The sequence below is a fragment of the Ambystoma mexicanum genome, chromosome 6p (genome assembly GCF_040938575.1).
Source record: "Ambystoma mexicanum isolate Mex_15411 chromosome 6p, UKY_AmexF1_1, whole genome shotgun sequence".
NCBI lineage: Eukaryota > Metazoa > Chordata > Amphibia > Caudata > Ambystomatidae > Ambystoma > Ambystoma mexicanum.
The window spans coordinates 598,040,031-598,057,847 of record NC_090935.1 but is presented as its reverse complement, the minus strand read 5'-3'; the positions used below and the strand labels follow the sequence as shown (position 1 = coordinate 598,057,847).

Here is a 17,817-nt window from a genome sequence, read left to right as displayed (position 1 = left end):
ATTTGAAGCCTCCATGCTGGGTGTAATGAAATCTATGGACTCCTCACTAATTGCCTGCCAAAAGTCTCCTCCCAGGAAAATCAGACGCTTTCTGATCCTGACCTTGGGGATGGTTTTCAGCAGGAGGAACACCTGGGAGGAGAAACGGCCCAGGGAAATAAGAGGAATCCATGGGATGAGACAAGGTATTTGTCTTCCTCTAGGGAGGATGGCTCCACAATGCCACCATATGTAATGGCTTGTTGTAATAATCATCCTGTTGTTCCACAAGATATACATATAAATAGAGGTGAAAACAATCACAAACTCCTAAGTCTTGGGAGAAATAAAAACTCAAAATTCGGGAGACCGGCAAAGCTGAAGACCTCTCTAACACCCAAAGGGGCAATGAAAGGATAATTGTGAATAACCACGGTTTAAAAGAATTGCCTTTGCCCTTTCAAATAAGTCTAATGACTAATCCTTATGATGTTTTTTAAAGAATATTATCAGGAATAAACTGGTGTTTAAAAGTAAAACAACAGAAACTGAAAACCCTAATCTGGGACGAAGAAGAGGGCTGAAAAGGTACAATGTTGCAGGAGTGGTCAGCTCATTAATGCAGATGACCCACACCTGAGAGAGACAGATGTTTAAAAGGCCCCCTCGGCTGCAGGCCATAACGCTGTTGTTGGAGAAGAGCAGAGGAAGAAAGAAGCAGGAGCAGCATGGTTCGTACTGGCAGCCCAGGCAGAAGCTGGAGGAGAGAGAAGATGCCGGGACCATTTTTTGACAGATATCAGCTGCCGGTCCTGAGAGGGTCTGTGTCTCCAGAAATCTGAAGCACAGAGGTTGCACAGCGGGAAGCGTGCAGGAGGAAAGTTTGCCCCCTGATGACCTGACCTGCAGAAGCTGCGCAGCAGGAAGCATGCAGGAGGCCGTCTCAGGTGGCGTGCACCGGCGAGCCTCAAGGCTGTCTCTGGTTGCTGGCGTCCACCAGACAGCTTCAGGAGCTCCAATTGTAGGTGTCATGGGCGAAGGCGGACTAACAGAAGCATTTTGCTGGATCGCGAGGAGTCGCAGCAGCAGAGGTCCTGGGAGCGGCGAGGGGAATGAAGGTGCACGTCTTACCTGAAGAGGCAAAAGACTGGTAGTAACTCGGGAGCGCTCCGTTCCCGCTCGCATGTCAGAAGCAGTTGTTCGCCGAGTGAGCAATGCTCGCGTAGAAGTAAAAGTAGTTCATAGAATAATTTTGAATTCCAAACTATTGCGAAGCAGCAGGAGCAACAGGAGCGTATGCGTAAAAGTGATTCCCAAATTAATTTTGAATACCAAACTATTGCAGAACAGCAGCAGCACTCATGTATGAATGAAAGTGGATTCCAAGTTCATTGTGAATACCGAACTAGGGAAAAGCAGCAAAAACCTATTATAACCAAGCCAAATGACTGCATCCTTAAAAGTGTAATACTGTGGGAAACCCAACAACCCGATGGGGCAACTTTGTTGAGAGTAAATACCTGCAAGCATTGTCTAAGCCAAGAGAGACTACGACCAAGGCAAATTCAATCTAGCAAACATTGCCACAGCAGAAGGGGGGTAATGTAAGGTCTATAAGCTCTAAAACCTGTTGCCCATACTTTGTCCAACATATGCTAAAAGCTGGGATAAACACATTGCAAAACTAGGGGAGTAGCAGAAAGAGACTGCCACTGCCAGTCTTTGGTTACTTGTGTAATGGGGAAACAAGAGTGGCAAAAAGGCTGCCCTTCTGGGACGAGATATCCAGAAGGAGAGGAGCATCTTTTCAGATGAGTATTAAAGAGCACCAATGTGAATCTTATTTTCCGTGAAGAGCTGTTGAAAGTTTTGAAGCTGCAATTATTGAATACTGTGAAACTGTTTAGAATCTCTCATCAGTTGATCTTAACCACAAAAGCACTTGTTGTGAAATGCTGTTCAGCAGGGAGTATAACCGTATGGCAAACGTTTGAAGAAGTGGGCCTGGCATGGGAGTAAACCAGGTGTGAACTGAGGCTGTGCACCTGGCATAGAAGTAGACCAGGTGGAAGTTGAAGTGCTACGAGGTGGTCCTGACAGACCATTTATGCGTTTGTGGTGCTAAAGAAAGAGCTGTGTGAAGCTGTGACAAGGAAGCTATATTTCATTAAAAGTCATCAATGGTGGTAACATCATCCTGAACAAGACAATTACTGTTGCTATTGATGACCTGTTCAAGGAAGAGCCGTTTATGTTCTGTGTTGGAACAATCTGTTGACAAATTGAAGATGCATCAAGCTGTGTTGAAACTTTGTTGCAAACTAGGATTTCCTTGCTTTCTTTTCTTAAACTGTGAAGCACAATCACGTTTAAGCCTGGGGAAAGGGAATTCGACCAGGTTATTGTTACGCTCACTTGGCTCCCACAGGGGCGTCGGTCGGACCCGGACAGCTGCGGTCTCCACCCACGTGATGCGTAGTGCAGCGATGACTGACTGGATCTGCCCTCCTAATCTTGTCTGCTTAACCCGTAGAAATATTCTCCTGTAAATGGAGAGATGGATTTAGCCACTTGTGGATTCAAGTGATGGCACCCCCAGAGTCCTCCCCAACTAATCACCTCCGAAATGCCCTCACAGCAATCTCACCTTATATTCTTGAAAGATGAGCTCTCCATCCTGCGAGGATTTGCAGGGGCGCGTCGATTCCAGTTACTTCACTGGTTTGAAGGCTCGGGAGAGTTCCGAAAAGTATTGATTCTGAGGTTCCTGGTGAGGACCAGTAAGTATTAAGTTCATAGTGTTCAATATGTCCGATGTTCACTCTTGTTCCCCCCTTCCTTTATTGTCTTGCAGCTGGCTCGTGAAAAGATGCTCTTGTGGCAGCTGGTGGTGCTCAGGTAAGAGTCTGTATTACCCGGCGCTGTCCGGTAAATGTTGCACGTGGAAAACGTGTTGTTTTGTATCTCTTTACAGATGCGGCACGTGAAAATATGGAGTCTCACAAAAGGATGCCTCCGGTGGTAAATCAGGTAAGTCTATGGTGGTAAGAATTATATTTGTTGGTTGCCTCGGCTCACCTTCTGGTTTTCTTTTGTCTCCTAGGTGCCGAAGTTCGGCGAAGAAATGATGGAGGCAGTGCCGACCTGAAGGATGCTGTGAAGACTGGTGAGTATGGCGCGGTGCGGCGCTGCAGCTGGAGGTGCGGCGCGTGCAGAAATGATGTTCTTTACAGGTCCGGAGACAAGATGGATCCAGAATCAGGTGTGGAATAGAAATAAGTTTGTTTTCTAAGCTTGTCCCTTTCTTTCCTCTTTGTTTTAGGAGCTCCGGATTCGAGGCGGGCGTGGCAGAAGACTGGATGCAGGCTGCAGGCACGGTGAGCGTTACGCTGCTGGATGCAGAATAACGCGAAGCGTGTGTTGCTGGTCGGGCGTGGTTTAAATAGCCTCAAAAGTAGTCCCAGGTAAAAAGTCCCTAGAACCACACCCGAGTAAAAAATAGTCCCTGTAGAAAAATAGTCCCTTTCAGGCTTCATGTTGGATTGGAGTCATTTGCAGCATGGTCTGCCTGGGGTAAGTAATGACTATGAGCCTGGCGCCTGAGGCACCTGGACTGAACCCAGATAGCCCCTAGCCGGGGCTGCTGAGGTTTTACTAAATGTCTATATGCCTGCTCCCGGGGCTGATGGGCTTGGTCCGGATGCCTGTGGGTAGGCATCATGACAGTTATGAAGAGACTGTGGTTACATTGCAAACTCAATCATTATTGTTTTGAATTGCCATGCATTTCCTAGCCCATTTGTTGTATGTAACAGTTTGAGGGACATATATCCTTTTGTTAGAGTGTTTCCTTTAGTTTGTTTTAGGAAGGGAAATCCTCGTCAGGGTAGTGGTAGTGAGGCGTTCATCCAAACTTTGAATATAATAAAATGGCATTTGTTGAGAAAACCTCACAAAATGGTCCGCCTCACATTTCTGACCCCTCACACGGGCTTGTTGCTGAACCAGCGAGTAGAGTGCTCGCTTTGACATCTGTGCAGAGCCTGCTGACGCAGGTTTGAATTCTGCCAGGGCCAAACTAAGCCTTTCATCCTTCCGAGGTCGATAAATGAGCACCACACACCGTCGGTAATCATAAGCAGCGCTCAGATACCTGAGGGTTCGTAGCGCTATATAAATGCTAAATTATTATTATTATTATTATTACTACCAATCTAGACCTACAAACCAATCAGAAGGGCTAAAAGGAAGCACAACAGGGCAAAACTAATACAAAGCCATGTTGGGGAAATGTGACCACTGTGAGAAACCTAAGGTTGTTATGATGCCTACTCCCCTTGGATTCTCTATGCAGGTGACTAGGGAAAGGCCATCACTTTTGGATCCTGCACCTCGGTGTGGACAAGCGAGGGAGAATCACCTGAATAGAGGGTCTTTGGAGATTGGAGATGTGATGCCTTTAGGTAAGACACAGTATTCCATATCCTCTTTTCAGAAGGAACCCCCTATCCCAGAAGTGGTTATGGGATTTGTAAGGAACTCATGGTGGCAACAGTAAAGACGGACGCAAGTGATCACAGTTCAAGGGCGTTTATTAAACTGTATAAATGGGTTGGAAAAACGCCCAATCTAAACCTAAATCTAAGATGAGAGCAAAGCTAAAACCATCAATTAATAATAAGGCAGTCCTAGTGGCGTCTTGTCAAATAAAAGGGCCTATACTAAATAAACATATTGCCAATCCTTACAGCCAATAAAAAAAAAGAAAATGTGTGGGATAATGTTCACAAGAAAAGAAAGAAGTGTTCTCAAAATGATAAGTCAGGATAGTATAACTGGGGTCTCCCTTACCCATGTTTTTAGAAGGGGACAAGGTGGGAATCTTAAGAACAGCACACTACTGCGCCTCACCAGATCATGGTTACAAAGTGTTTCCAAAATATCAGGGCTTTCTGTGGTCAAGTCTCTTTCACACAAAGTCTCTTGCTTCAGAGGACCTAATGTGTTACAATTAACAAAAGTTCCTTCAATAAATCTTCTTGGGGCGATTACTCTTCACCTTAGGATCTCCCTCTGCCGCGTTCCGATCCCTCCTACAATGTGGGCCTCCCACCATCTGGTTCACTACGGCCTTGCATTCACAACGTATCATTCAAGTGTCTGAATGTCATTTTAAACAAACATTCACTGCGGACAACACTCAGCCGGGTTCACTCTTGTTGACACAATGTTGATGGGTGTATTCCTATTCACTTTGATTCGCAGTCATCCCTCAGTCGGGCTCACATTTGCCAAACACACAGTTCCCTTTGCTTTATCAATATGCGGGATTCACTCTCCTTAGCTTTCCCCTTGGCATCCCTCCTAACACAGTTCATGATTTGCTCATTCTCATCAGAAAGCGGGTTCCCTTCCTCTAGCTTTCTCTTGGCATCCCTCTGTTGGGTTCACACTTGCCACAGCACACAAAAAAGTCACTCTAGACCCCTTAGGTTCTTCCCTTTACCTAAGTCCAGGTCTTAGCCCCCAGTCAGGCTTTCCTTAAATGCGCCAGCCAGGCTTCACAATGTTTAATTAATACAAATCACTTCCCTTTACTTTCCTTTTTGTCAATGCGTCAGAGACTTCCGATTGTGCAAGGGGTTTGACTCAACCCTTGTATGACCCCTCTGACTCCTTATGCGAGCCACTCCTAGGGCCTCCTGTTACTTGTAGTTTCAAAGGGGACCAGCCAGAGTCCTTCGAATGAGTGCCCACGTGGCGCCTGACCACTCTGCTGCGGATCTTTCAGTGGACTTTCTTTCAAGCTTTAACACATACAAGTTCTTTGTTCACAATTCATACAATGTTGCTGTTCGCAACATTGGGCTCAACACAGTCCGGTTTGCTATCAGGACTCACTGGCTGTGCTGAACTGTTTGAGTTTTTTGTCTCTGGAGTCAAAGACGGCACCACAGCGGCAAGCGCTTCTCCCCGCTTTAGCTATCAGCGCGGGAGGGGACCGTGTACCATTGACATCCGTCACACCACACTTCAAGCTGGCCTTCCTGGTCTTATGCTTTCCCTTCCGGAGGCTTCGCGGGTCTGAGTTGAAAAGAGCAAGGGCAATTCTGCCTTGTCGTCCTTTCAGATCTCGCCGCCTTTCTCCTCCGTATGAACTGCAGGTTCAGAATAGCTGCTTCCTCGTGCGTTCGCCCTTGCTCGAAGTGTGCTCTCAGGCTCTGCCTTTTATCCCTGTGGGAAGAGAAAGGGCGGTCAGGTGTGTGTAATTATTGCCAATTGCCTGACTCTGCCTGACTCTTGTGTTGGGACATGTCAGGTACACAGCTTTGTTGTTAGTCCATTGTCTGTCACGGTCTGAGAAAATGTTTGAGGGGAGGTAGATTTTCTAGGTATCCTACGGGGTAGGATGGGGAAAAGTGAGCGTTGTATGGTTTCTGGATTGAATAGGGGAGATAGTGGGAAAAGTAGTGTTTTGTCACAATAGATTGGGAGTTCGGGAAATAATAATCAAAGGGACGGGGAGGATAATGACTGGGAGTATTCGGGTAGGACACAGGAAAACAGGGATTCTGTGAGAAATAATTTCCGTGCAGCAGGGTTTGGGTTCCTAATACGAAGGGGTCGTTTGATCTGGGCAAGAGAGATTCATTGGGAGGAAGGGAGGCAGATGTGATACAGCCTCCAACTCCTCCTTCCCTGGTATAATACTGCATCTCACTGGGGTATTTCCCCAAGCACAACCCCAGATTCCCTTACCTAGGTGATCCTCCCTCACTCATCCGCCCCCAGGGTTGGGATCTGAGAGTGCCAGCCCTTCACTGGCCACCTGAACAAGGGATTCTTGAGGTCTGCTTGGGAGAATACCATCAGGTTTCTCACTGATTTTGCTCACCAGGTTCCGTTGTCTCTGAGGAGGGCAGGAGATATCATCCCAGACATGTTAGACAAAGGAGGAGAAAGATTGTAGATGAGGTATCTTCTGACAAAGCACAGTATTCCCCTTCTCCTCGTAACAGACAGCCTAACCCTTCCCCAACCTTTTTTGGTAATTAGAAGACCTGTCCTCTTTATCCCCCTCTTGGGATACATAACAGTTTTGAGAAGAGGAAGAAACAACTGAGGGTTATGAACAGCACAATCTTTCCACACTCAAGTACTGAGACGAGGAAGAGGCAACAGAGTAATAGACATAGGTTACTCTCACCACTTTGGTACTGAGACCAAGAAGATGCTGAGAGGTCACGCACATCCTTGTAAAGGAGAGCCAGGCTGCCTTTAAGGAAAACCACCTGCAGCCCATTACGGGACTACAGGTGAATAAGGAGGTGGAATGCTGCTGCATTGGAGTGAAACCGGGAAAGAGAAAGACACAGCAGAAGGAGCCGCACAGGAGCGAAAGAAGCCGAGATGCTGGTACGCTGAGATCCTGGGAGTCCTATCGGAGTGACGGTGCACGACGAGGGTCCCATAGGGATCCCACAGAAGGAAAGGCGAGCAGCAGGCGCTGCCGAGGAGCAGAGGCGAAGCTGGGCACGAGAGCTGGAGTGGGCTGATTGAAGCACCAGGCAACCAGGCTTTCCTACAAAAGCCGTTGCGAGGAGCTCCCTAGTCTGGGTAAGTGTCTGGAACACTTAAAGATACTAGTGCTCTGAAAGACCGTACATGTAGTAGCCATCCAAGTAAAGAAGCAAAGTTGTGGTTTTTTAATACCGAAATGAATGAAAGAAGCAACGTTGTATCCATTGAATACCAAAGTGAATGGAATCAAGCAAAGTTGCCTTTATTGAATACTGAATTGAAAGAAACAAGCAAAGCAGCATTTGTGAAATACCGAATTAAATGAACTAAGCAAAGATGCATTTATTGAACACTGAATGAGAGGAAATAAGATGAGGCATATATTGAATATTGAACTGAATGAAATAAGCCAAACATGCACCTGATGTACTAAAGTGAAAGGAAAGAACAAACCTGTTGAACTATTGCACAATGAACTGAAAGCCAATAGAAAGCTAAGGCGAATGAAAGACTGAGTGCAAAGTTGGAGTCAAGGTTGGGAAAACAATGATATGTAAAGTCAATGAACTGCCTTTGAGAAACTACTTGTTTGGCTAAAAATTGAACTACTCAAGAAGACCCGACAGTTCCTGGTTGCGTGACATATAATGGTTGGACCGTGTGATCTAAAACTGTGCCAAGACTAGAGAACTAGTATTAATTGAATCAAGAACTGGTCAAAGCGAATGCCAGTTTGCTGGTTGCATGACCTGTAATGGGTGGACAGTGTGGTCTAAAACTGAGCCAAGACCAGAAAGCCCCTATATGCTAACAAGAAAGTTTGCTGTTGTGAAAAGAGGAAAACAACCACTGGTGCATAACAGACTTGGGGAAGGGAGCCCTGAGTTGCACCGAATTGTTGAACTACTGTTTAAACGACAAAGCCTCAAGATATTTCTTTTGTGTCATCTTTTGATATTGAACTTGGGGGAAGGAAACATAGACGTACCGCCTAGAACTACATTGGACTTGTGGAATGGCATACTGTCTTTTTCAAACGTGTGGAACTTTATTATTTCAAGTCCAAAAGGAGGTAAATTGAACATTGCAAGGAACTTCATGGCATTTGGGGAAACAATGCTGAAGAGTAAGCGTGTGCTGGATATAGCTCAGATCTTTACTTTTGGAACACTGGTATGTTTGCGGTTGACATCCCTACACATTGTTTTGTCTTAGTTGTGAGGGCAAGTATAGGTTTTGGACACAAAGACTTTTCTGTTGAATGTACTGCCACAGACTTTCCTTAGTTTCTGTAGGTAGGGAAATCCCTCCTTAGCATTGGTCAAGATGGGCCTTACTCTATCCTGACATTTTCTTTAATAAAAGCCTGTTAGACATTGAATCTGTTGTCTGTGTCTCCTTCCATGATGCCAATCTCACACCACACAAATACAAAGGAAAGGCTCACTGAAACCAAAGCAAGTGTGGCAATTACAGGAACTGGCAAAGAGAGAGAACATAGAGACAGAATCATCAGCAGAGACACAACAGAGCCAAGAAGCCTGCAAAGGCGAAAGGCCTAAAGGCTATTAAAGGACCAGAAGACCAACTTGCAAAGGAAAGCAAGGGGTTGGCTCAACCAGAGGCTGCAAATATCTGGCGCTGGCTGCAAGAGCGAACAGGGCAGCATCTCCCCAAGAAAGTCAATCATAGTGAGTTTTAATGAGGTATTTTCCTGGTAGTGAGCTGGGAACCATATGCCTGGGAGTTACAAACAGCGAGCTGGCTGCTGTAGCCCTGAGACTGGGTCACAAGTGGCAAACAGCAATCTGCTTGCTATTTCCCTGAGACTGTTTGAAGGGCGAAGAAGCATACAGGGTGCTATTACCCTGGAACAAGGCTGAGATTAGACAGAGAACCTTCTGTTGCCAAAGTGATGTAAGAATTCATGTGTGACGGACATACCAGGTAGCAAACAGTGACTCATAGGGTGTTCTTAACTGGTACACGTTCTCACACAGTAGTGCAACTTTCCCATGACCCTTTAGTAGTTCCTTTGATGCACCTCACATTTGGAATGTAATCTATTAGTCCTTTATCTATGCTTCAATCCATGCAGACTCGCTTTAGGTCAGAGGTCCACGTATATGGGAAAACGTGCTTTTAACTTCTGAAATAAGAGTGGCTCAAAAATGTATGTCACGTATTTACAATGGAAAAATGAATGCCAAGTGCACACTACAGGGAGACTAGTTAATGTTTTTCCTTCCGAGCACACAGGAGAACAGTCTACCTTCTAGTGTTCTAAATCATGCAACCTGTGTGAAAAGGATACATGTGGTGGCTACGTTAAGAGCATCAAATGTTTTCATTCTGTCCAGCAATCACAGTCCAGTTCCTCCCAGATGGCAAGGAGGGTTGTGAATGGGATGGCATCCCTCTACGCTTCTTTACAGAAATGGAGAGATACAGGATATATAGAATATAGTCCTCTTTTCATCACTTTCTTTACTTTTCTTAGACAATGGTTCTCAGGCCTTTGCCTCCGTTTACCCCTGTCGTCCCATCACCCCGTTCCCATTCTCCAGTCCATCTTCTGCTGGATTTGCATTGTCTGTTGCATTGATCTGTCTGTCTATGGTGCTGTATTATTTTGTTGTAAACATTTGTTTAAACACAAGAGTCATGGTTTCAACAGTCAATACTAATGTTGCTTTACTTTAAGATAGGAATGATTAGATCATTCCTATCCTAATCAAGAAAAGCAATTCTTGTTGGATTTGGACCCATCTCAGCACATACACAAAAACGTCTTTCTTAAGTGCTTTCAGAAAAAGTGTCTTTTTTAGGCCATGTATGGGTAATGTTTCCTGTTCAATCTTTAAGCTGCTTTATGTAAGTGTCTAATAAAGAAATCATAAAAAAAATGTATCAGGGTGGTGATGAGGTTGCGTTGTCAGTTGTGAGCTCATGAGATCTGGGTTTTAATGTTGTCATCTGTAACTTGACCAACCTGAGCGAACAAGGCCAAATCACTTAATCGCCTTCTGCCTCAGTTTTCTTATCAGACAAAATTCAGAGCACTTAGAAGGTCAACTTCCATTATTGGGTGTATTATAAATAAAATAGAAATTTAAAGCCATCATGTATTGTCTTTAGATCTGATCGATAGCAAGGAGTTCCACAGTCAACTTTCTGACATGCCACTTCAAATAAAAATGTTTCATGTTGATGTGCTTGCCTTTTGATGTACTTACTTTTTAATCTGTGGACAAGTCATGCTGGCACAGTGTTCATCTATTGTCTCTGGTAGAACATTTGTGAGTAGCTAGCATGGAAGACCCAAGACACCACAGAGGCCACCACAAATTAAAAACCCCACATCACAGCTATGCCTCCAACCACAGAAGATGCAAAGAGCAACATCTATGTGAAGCAGTTAGTTAACAAGTCCAAGACATACCATATCCGCCAACTCTGGAGTATTCTTTGCATTTCAGAGTTTTCTTTGCACAGTGTATTGTGCAGCCTACCGGCCAACCAACCCAACCACACATTTCCCTTCCGCATAATGCATCAAGACATACATTTGTATGTTTATCATAGTTACCGGTATCTGGAAAGTGGTTTGTCTCGCACAGTAGTTCAAGCCGTCTGTTCCAAACTTTGAGCTCACTTCCACCAGAGAGCCACAAATCTGGCCACTGAAGAACTAGCAAACACTATGGTGGAAAATAGGAAATGTGAATGATTACAGAGCTGGAACATGCACTAAGACACAACTCCTCATAAAACATATACGGATGAAAGCGCAATGTTACTTTCCAGTAGGTTTACTTAAATAATGCTTTCTAGTGTTATTGATCAGCGCCAGTATGCCGCTTGGAGTCCGCATAAGGGCTAGCAAAGTGCATACATCATTCTCACACAGAAAAAGCCCCGCTGTCATAACTACTATGAAAACAGAAAGGGATATCATTCTAAAAAGAGAAACCCGTTTCAATTTCCATGTTAAACCAGAGCCAGAATAGAAGAAAGCAGACGAGAAAGACAGAGGTTTCAACGCTGAAAAAATACAAAATAAAAATGCAAACAAAAAGGTGCCCAGAGCCCCTTGGGTAGCTTGAATTTGCAGCACAATACAATCAGCCACTGCCTGTGTTCAGAGCAGCCTCTTCATTAATAACTGCAAATAAGCTGCGCCATAAAAAATATATATTTTAGCTTCCAGTGGTGCCTTGGCACAAAGTAACATTGTTGGTCTTGGACTACCTGGGCACAGCAAAACCATGGACCTGCAGTGTAGGAATCCTTCCGCTGTCTCCTGAAACACAAGACTGCATAACAGCGGGCATTGTTCTTTCCTATGATGAAGGGCTGGTAGTCTGTCCTCTCCTTCCAAGAATGTGACCCTACTGTTTGAAATCGACTGCATTTCCCTACAGTAGCAACCACTCTCACCTGCCACAAGGCACTGGGACCACCCCTCGGAGACCATGAAGAGCAGCTGGCAAGATTGTGCAATCATGGCAAAGTTCTAAGGCTGACCTATCATCACTTGCTTCGATCCCCCTCATTGAACTGAAATCATTTTGGTGACCCAAGGACAGCAATCCTCAGACACCTGCACCTGCATGTTTCTGAAGCGGAAGCAGATTTGTCAAGCTTGACATCTAGTGTCATCTACCAAAAAGCCAAGTAGAGAACAGCAGAAAAACACATACTCCTGGCAAGCAGACACCTGCCACCAACAGAAAAAAGGACCACAAGCCAGATAAGCCACACATCAGCACCCGCAATGAAGTACAATCAATGCCGCTGTCCACCACACCTGAATGCCATGATGCCTAACATACCCCACAGAACACTAAGGTGAGGAGTCCGAGTAGTCACAAATGCTTGAATGCCACGGTTGGCAACCAGTCCCTTTCAAATCAGACACCCACATTACGGACCAGGCTTAGAGAAGTTACTAGAAAAGAGGAAAATCTGACGATCTTTAAGAAAAAACGTAAGGCATTCTCTTTAAATAATCATCATCTTGGGAGCGAGATGGTGGTTTAGGCTTCTCAGCACCTTGAGATGGCTTGTTATGTAGTTTTGCCAAGTACTAATGTGGCTCACACATAACCCCACTGTATGACTTTGCCTCCCACGGTTGTAGGTCAACTGGTCGAAAAAGAAATGATCGAATGACCATTTGATCGAAGTCAAATGGTCGAAAAAAGGTCGATTTTTAAATTTTTTTTATTTTATGAAAAATATTTTTTAACCAACCAAAACTAAAAAAATATATAAATAAATAAAAAAATTCGACCTTTTTTTTCCCCCGACCATTTGACTTCGATCAAATGGTCATTCGATCTTTTATTTTCGACCATTTGACCGGACAGCGCCTCCCCACCACTGGGCTATTGCACAAAGAGCTCCTGTCTAATCCTGTAAAGATACTGAGATAACCAATTCACTGAAAAGACCCTTCACAGAAGCCCCTGGATGATCCCAAGTTCACACGTTGGCTAGAAACACCATATGTGCCACAAGTCCAGGAGTTCTGCACTGGTGGAACCACCTTCAGCTTTGGTGTAGATGGTCAGTGGTTTAGATTTATTGAAGAACCTATATGCAGCACTCTTCAGTTTTGTAACAGTCGCCCAAGTTTGGACCGGTATGCCCAGACCTGGGTCCTTAGTTTGCCACGCCTATAGACACAAGCAACACCTCCTGAGGCTAAAACATATCTCAGGTTGCTTGTGGACACATGCAGAAAGGAGGTGACCTAAATGTTTTGGCTGGATTGCCCCTAGCGGTTCGGCACCAAGCCTGATTTTCATAACACTGTTCCCCTTCTGTAATGGTAATGGCATTGCACGAAGGTTTGGAGCACTGCCCAGTGCAATGTCAGTGGTGAAGATTTAGTCATCCTCCCATACATCAGACAGAGTATTGCAATAGGTACCCCAACGCTACTCATCCAACCCATAGTACCAGCTTGCTAGTACAATACCATGACAGGACACCTACCTGTGCCCACATTTACATGCAGCTCACACTGAAAGTGACATCCCCGTACCGCCTTCTATGCGAACAGGCGGAACCTGAAATACAACACGAAATTGTTTCATGCATGCCACTGGCAAACAGTCTAACCTTACTTTGACCATAAAGGATTTGAGAGCAATAGGTCTAAAGTTCTTTAAACCCCAGCCAGGAATGCTACTACCTGGGTCACTGTCCAGTGTGGTGTTCATCTGGCATGTATCTGGATCCTACCCTTTTTAATTTACCATTTTAATTGAACAACCATAAGGAATTGCTTCGAGGACTGGTGATCAGGTGTTACCCTCCTACTCTTTGCCGATGACCGTAGCCTTCTAGCAAGGACAAAGATCGTGAGTCATAGCTTACTGGGGGGGCTCTTAGTTTGTACAGAGAATTTAAAAAAAACATGTATGAATGCGCTCAGTTATGGTAGTTGGGAAGAGGTGCCATTTTTGGTTATGCATTATCAATGGCAATCCATGGTCACATCTTTTGACTATATCAGGATTAGATTTGGAATCTCCGTTATGTTGGCCTCGTCAAGAACTCCCATGTTACATTATCACAACGTGGGGGAACAGTGGTGCTTGTGTTGAGCAGAAAGTTCGGAGGCAACTTAGCTGAACATGTCCTCTGGATACACCAAACACAATCGGGTTTCTTACTCTTTATAGAACAAACCTGGGGTGGGGTTTTGGGGGGGTGCACAAAGGTATCCTCACTCTATACCCAAAAATATGTTTTTCATCAGCTTATTTGGATTCCATTGGAAACATCTCTGGTTGCCCCATGATGCAAACTGGAGCATGGGTGTGGAATTGTTTTTTAAATCTACTTGTTGAGGGACAGGATGTTCGACAAATCTACTTGTCACTCAGTGGCCAACATTTATAAAATATGGCACACCGACAGAACATACTATTATATTTGATAACTATAAAATATAGCAGCCAGATCCATCAAAATGATACAACACAGCATGTTCAGCTGTGACTAAAACGTGGTCTATTGAAACGTGTGGCTGTATACTTCGACATTTTACCAAAACTAATCAAAACAAAAATCAAGTTTCCAGAACACACTTTCTAGTACATTCATGCAATCGTCTGCATTTGGAGTAGAAAGATGGGGTCTGCACAAAGATGAAAGAAACGTTACCGTATTACCACTATTCCAGCACAGAGTTTTAGTATGAACACTGCCTCAGATCATGTTCAATTAATTGAAAAACTGAGGTGGTGCATGAACTCTAAGCAAACGATAGCACATTTACATGCACAAAAATATCATTGTGTAATTGACATCGCCCTGAATCATCAACTCACTACCAAAAAGCGGTAAGGAGTCTAGACCCCTTCTTCATGGTTATATCACTGCACTCTGGACCAAACCTACGTTCATACCACCTCATTCGCTTGCTGAGCTAAAGCCACTTCACCCATTAGCACGGTTCCAAATGGCTGGGAGTTGAGAGCTATTTAGCTCCTGATTCTGCCATAGGAGAGCCTGGAAAGCTTATAACCAACAGCAACCAAGCTACTCTTGGCTCCCAAAGTCATCTGGTGCCTTATAAACATGCATATGTGATATTACCTTTCAGTGTTTGATAATACAAGTAAAAAGAAAATGAGGACACGTAAATATGTGACCTTGTGAAGAAGAAGCCCCGGAGTGTGCTGTGCTCTAGTAACCCGCCTTGTCCCGTGCTAAAACGTAGGTGGGGGGGCGTAACAGCCTACACATAATTTTATGAACACTTCTTTCTTTTTCTGAACATTATCCCACACTATTTTGTAGCATAGCGGTAAGGATTGTCAGAGATACCGGAGTGGTATATGTATAATATGGTCTATCATACCACTAGGTCTTCATTAAGTGTATTAACTACGCCCGTTACATTGTCCATGTCCCAGGTTTATGTATCCCATTACCTGTCCTCAACAGCTACTTATTCCCAGAGGCCCTAATGCACCCCATCTCAGGATGGCCTCAGCCTCCTGTATGGTTTCCCATGTATGCCATTTCTCATCTAAATGGCACCAAAACATTCAATAAATACAAAGGAAGTGTCTTCAAACAGGGTATATTTAGTAGGAGAAACTCCATTTTACTCGGATTCATTTCATATTCTGAGATCTTAGCAAAATAATCAGTTTTAGCCCTGCTGCCATATAAGATTACGCATCGGAAATATGTAATAAAACACTTTAAAAGTTATTATTTTTAACAGTTGGACCACGCATAGCTAGGGAACGTCTCGCATATTTCGGTGGTACAATATCAGGAAGGAATGACAGGAATTTCATGTAAAACTGAGGTGGTGAAAACTACTAAATACATGACAAATTCAGGAATTGTTCCATTGACGTTACCTCCTTGACCCATTACTTAATTTTTGAAGGCTGTCTGATCCCGTCTTCAATCACCCACGTATCCCTGATATGCTCTTCTCTTTCTGGTTTCCCCTTAAAGGGTTCGTCACACTTTTTTTTGTTCAAAGTGGGCCGGACCCTCTTCTATTTTCCTCTCTAAAATGGCAACAGCAGTGTCCAATCATTCTAGATCAACGATTTGTGAGGTGGTGCAGTCTGCTCAGAGCTAAAGCCCAGACGACAGTGTCTGTTCTGATGTCTCCATGCAGGAAATAGCTCACAGGTAAGTGTCAAATTAACAAAAGGCAACAAATGCTGGCACTGTGAATCTGAGGGTGGAACATGATCAACATGATTGCCAAAAATAGCATTGTTCTGGGAAGATATTCAAAGTCAAAATATAAAAGAGCTAAATTGGAATTAACAAAATCTAAAAAATGTCTTGGTTAATATTATTCAGATGGGAAATGGGTCTGAATGGAATTGTAGAAGGCAAAACGAATATGTTATTTGTTAATCTTCCATCAACAGGTTTATATGCTATATAATTTGCTGAGCCAATTTTGATTACAGTTCTGTTTTCTTGGTGAGGCAATTGTAAGGAAGGCATGGCAACAACAAGACACAATTGACCACAGTTCAAGGGTTTTTATTGAACTTCAAAAAGGGGGCTGATAAGCACCTATTTAAGTCTAAATCTACCGATGGGAGCATGCTACGACCATCTAATAACACAGTCCTAGTAGTGTTTTTGTCAAAATAAAGGGCCTATACAAAAATAAAAAAACACGATTGCCATTCCTCACCACTACATAAAAATAGTGTGGGCAACAATGTTATGAAAAGAAAGAAGTGTTCAAAATGATATGTCAGGTTGTTGAGGCCGTTGGCCTCCCTTCCCCACGTTTTAAGCACGGGACAAGGTAGTTCACTTGAGCGTAGCACAGTCTCTGACTTCTTTAGCACGAGAATACAGTTCAAATCATTAGCATCAGGGCCTACAGTGCACAATACTCATTGCTTTTAAATGTCTGGTTTCCGCACAGACCGGTTTGGTATCAGTCTCCCCAACTCACTGGCTGTGCTGACTTCACTGGTGCTGCTTTGTTTTAGGAGCCAAGGACAGTACCACAGCAGCAATCGATTCTCCCTGCCTTGACTGTCGACGCAGGAGAGCCCCTCGTACCTCCAACACACAATTTCTTCAGCTTTGATTCCAGGTCTTAAGTTTCCTATTCTCGAAGGTTCATGAAAGATACAGGTTTTCGGTGAAAAGGTGAAGGGAACTTCCCTCTTTGCAATCCTCTTCGGTCTGGCCGACTTCCGCCTTGTATTAAGCTGCCATCTTGGAACTACTGCTTCCTCGTGGGCTTTGCCTTGCTCAGAGTGTGCTTTCGTGGTCCGCCTTTTAGCCGCGTGGGGACGTGTGATGGAGGTCAGGTGAGTGTAATGATCAGTAATTGCCTGACCATTGTAGTGGGACACATCAGGTATATGGCTCGGGTGTTAGCAGAGGCGTTGCTAGGGGGGAGTGAGGGGGCTATAGCCCCAGGTCTTTTGGTGGTAGCCCCGGATAGAAGCTCAGGTGCTACAACCAAAATGCTAGCTAGCCCTGAATCCCGCCAGTCCCAACATTAGCTTAGCCCCTGATCTTTTCCAGACCTAGCAACACCCCTGGGTGTTAATCTGTTTTCTTTCACAGTGAGCTGTCAGTGGGAAAGTGTTCATGATGGAAAAGGTGCAGGGTTGAAATACTAAGTACCCTACCGGGTAGGATGGGGTAAAGGTGTTTCAGGGAAGGGGATACCGCAGCTCGCCATCCGTTGTCCCACTTCCACTCCCCGAAGACCCCTTATCCAGGTGATCCTCACGCACTGGACCACCCTCAGGAACTAGATACAAAAGCGATGGGCGTGTCTTGGCC

At 44.5% G+C, this 17,817-nt stretch overlaps 1 protein-coding gene across 1 annotated transcript in view; it reads right to left on the bottom strand.

Annotated features, from left to right (window-relative positions):
- WDR41 (WD repeat domain 41) overlaps window positions 1-17,817 on the bottom strand; it is a 579,210-nt gene that overhangs the window by 327,881 nt on the left and 233,512 nt on the right. The window contains exon 6 of the mRNA XM_069627429.1: window positions 11,090-11,201. Coding sequence (XP_069483530.1) covers window positions 11,090-11,201 — 112 coding nt within the window. The remainder of the gene's footprint in view (window positions 1-11,089; window positions 11,202-17,817) is intronic.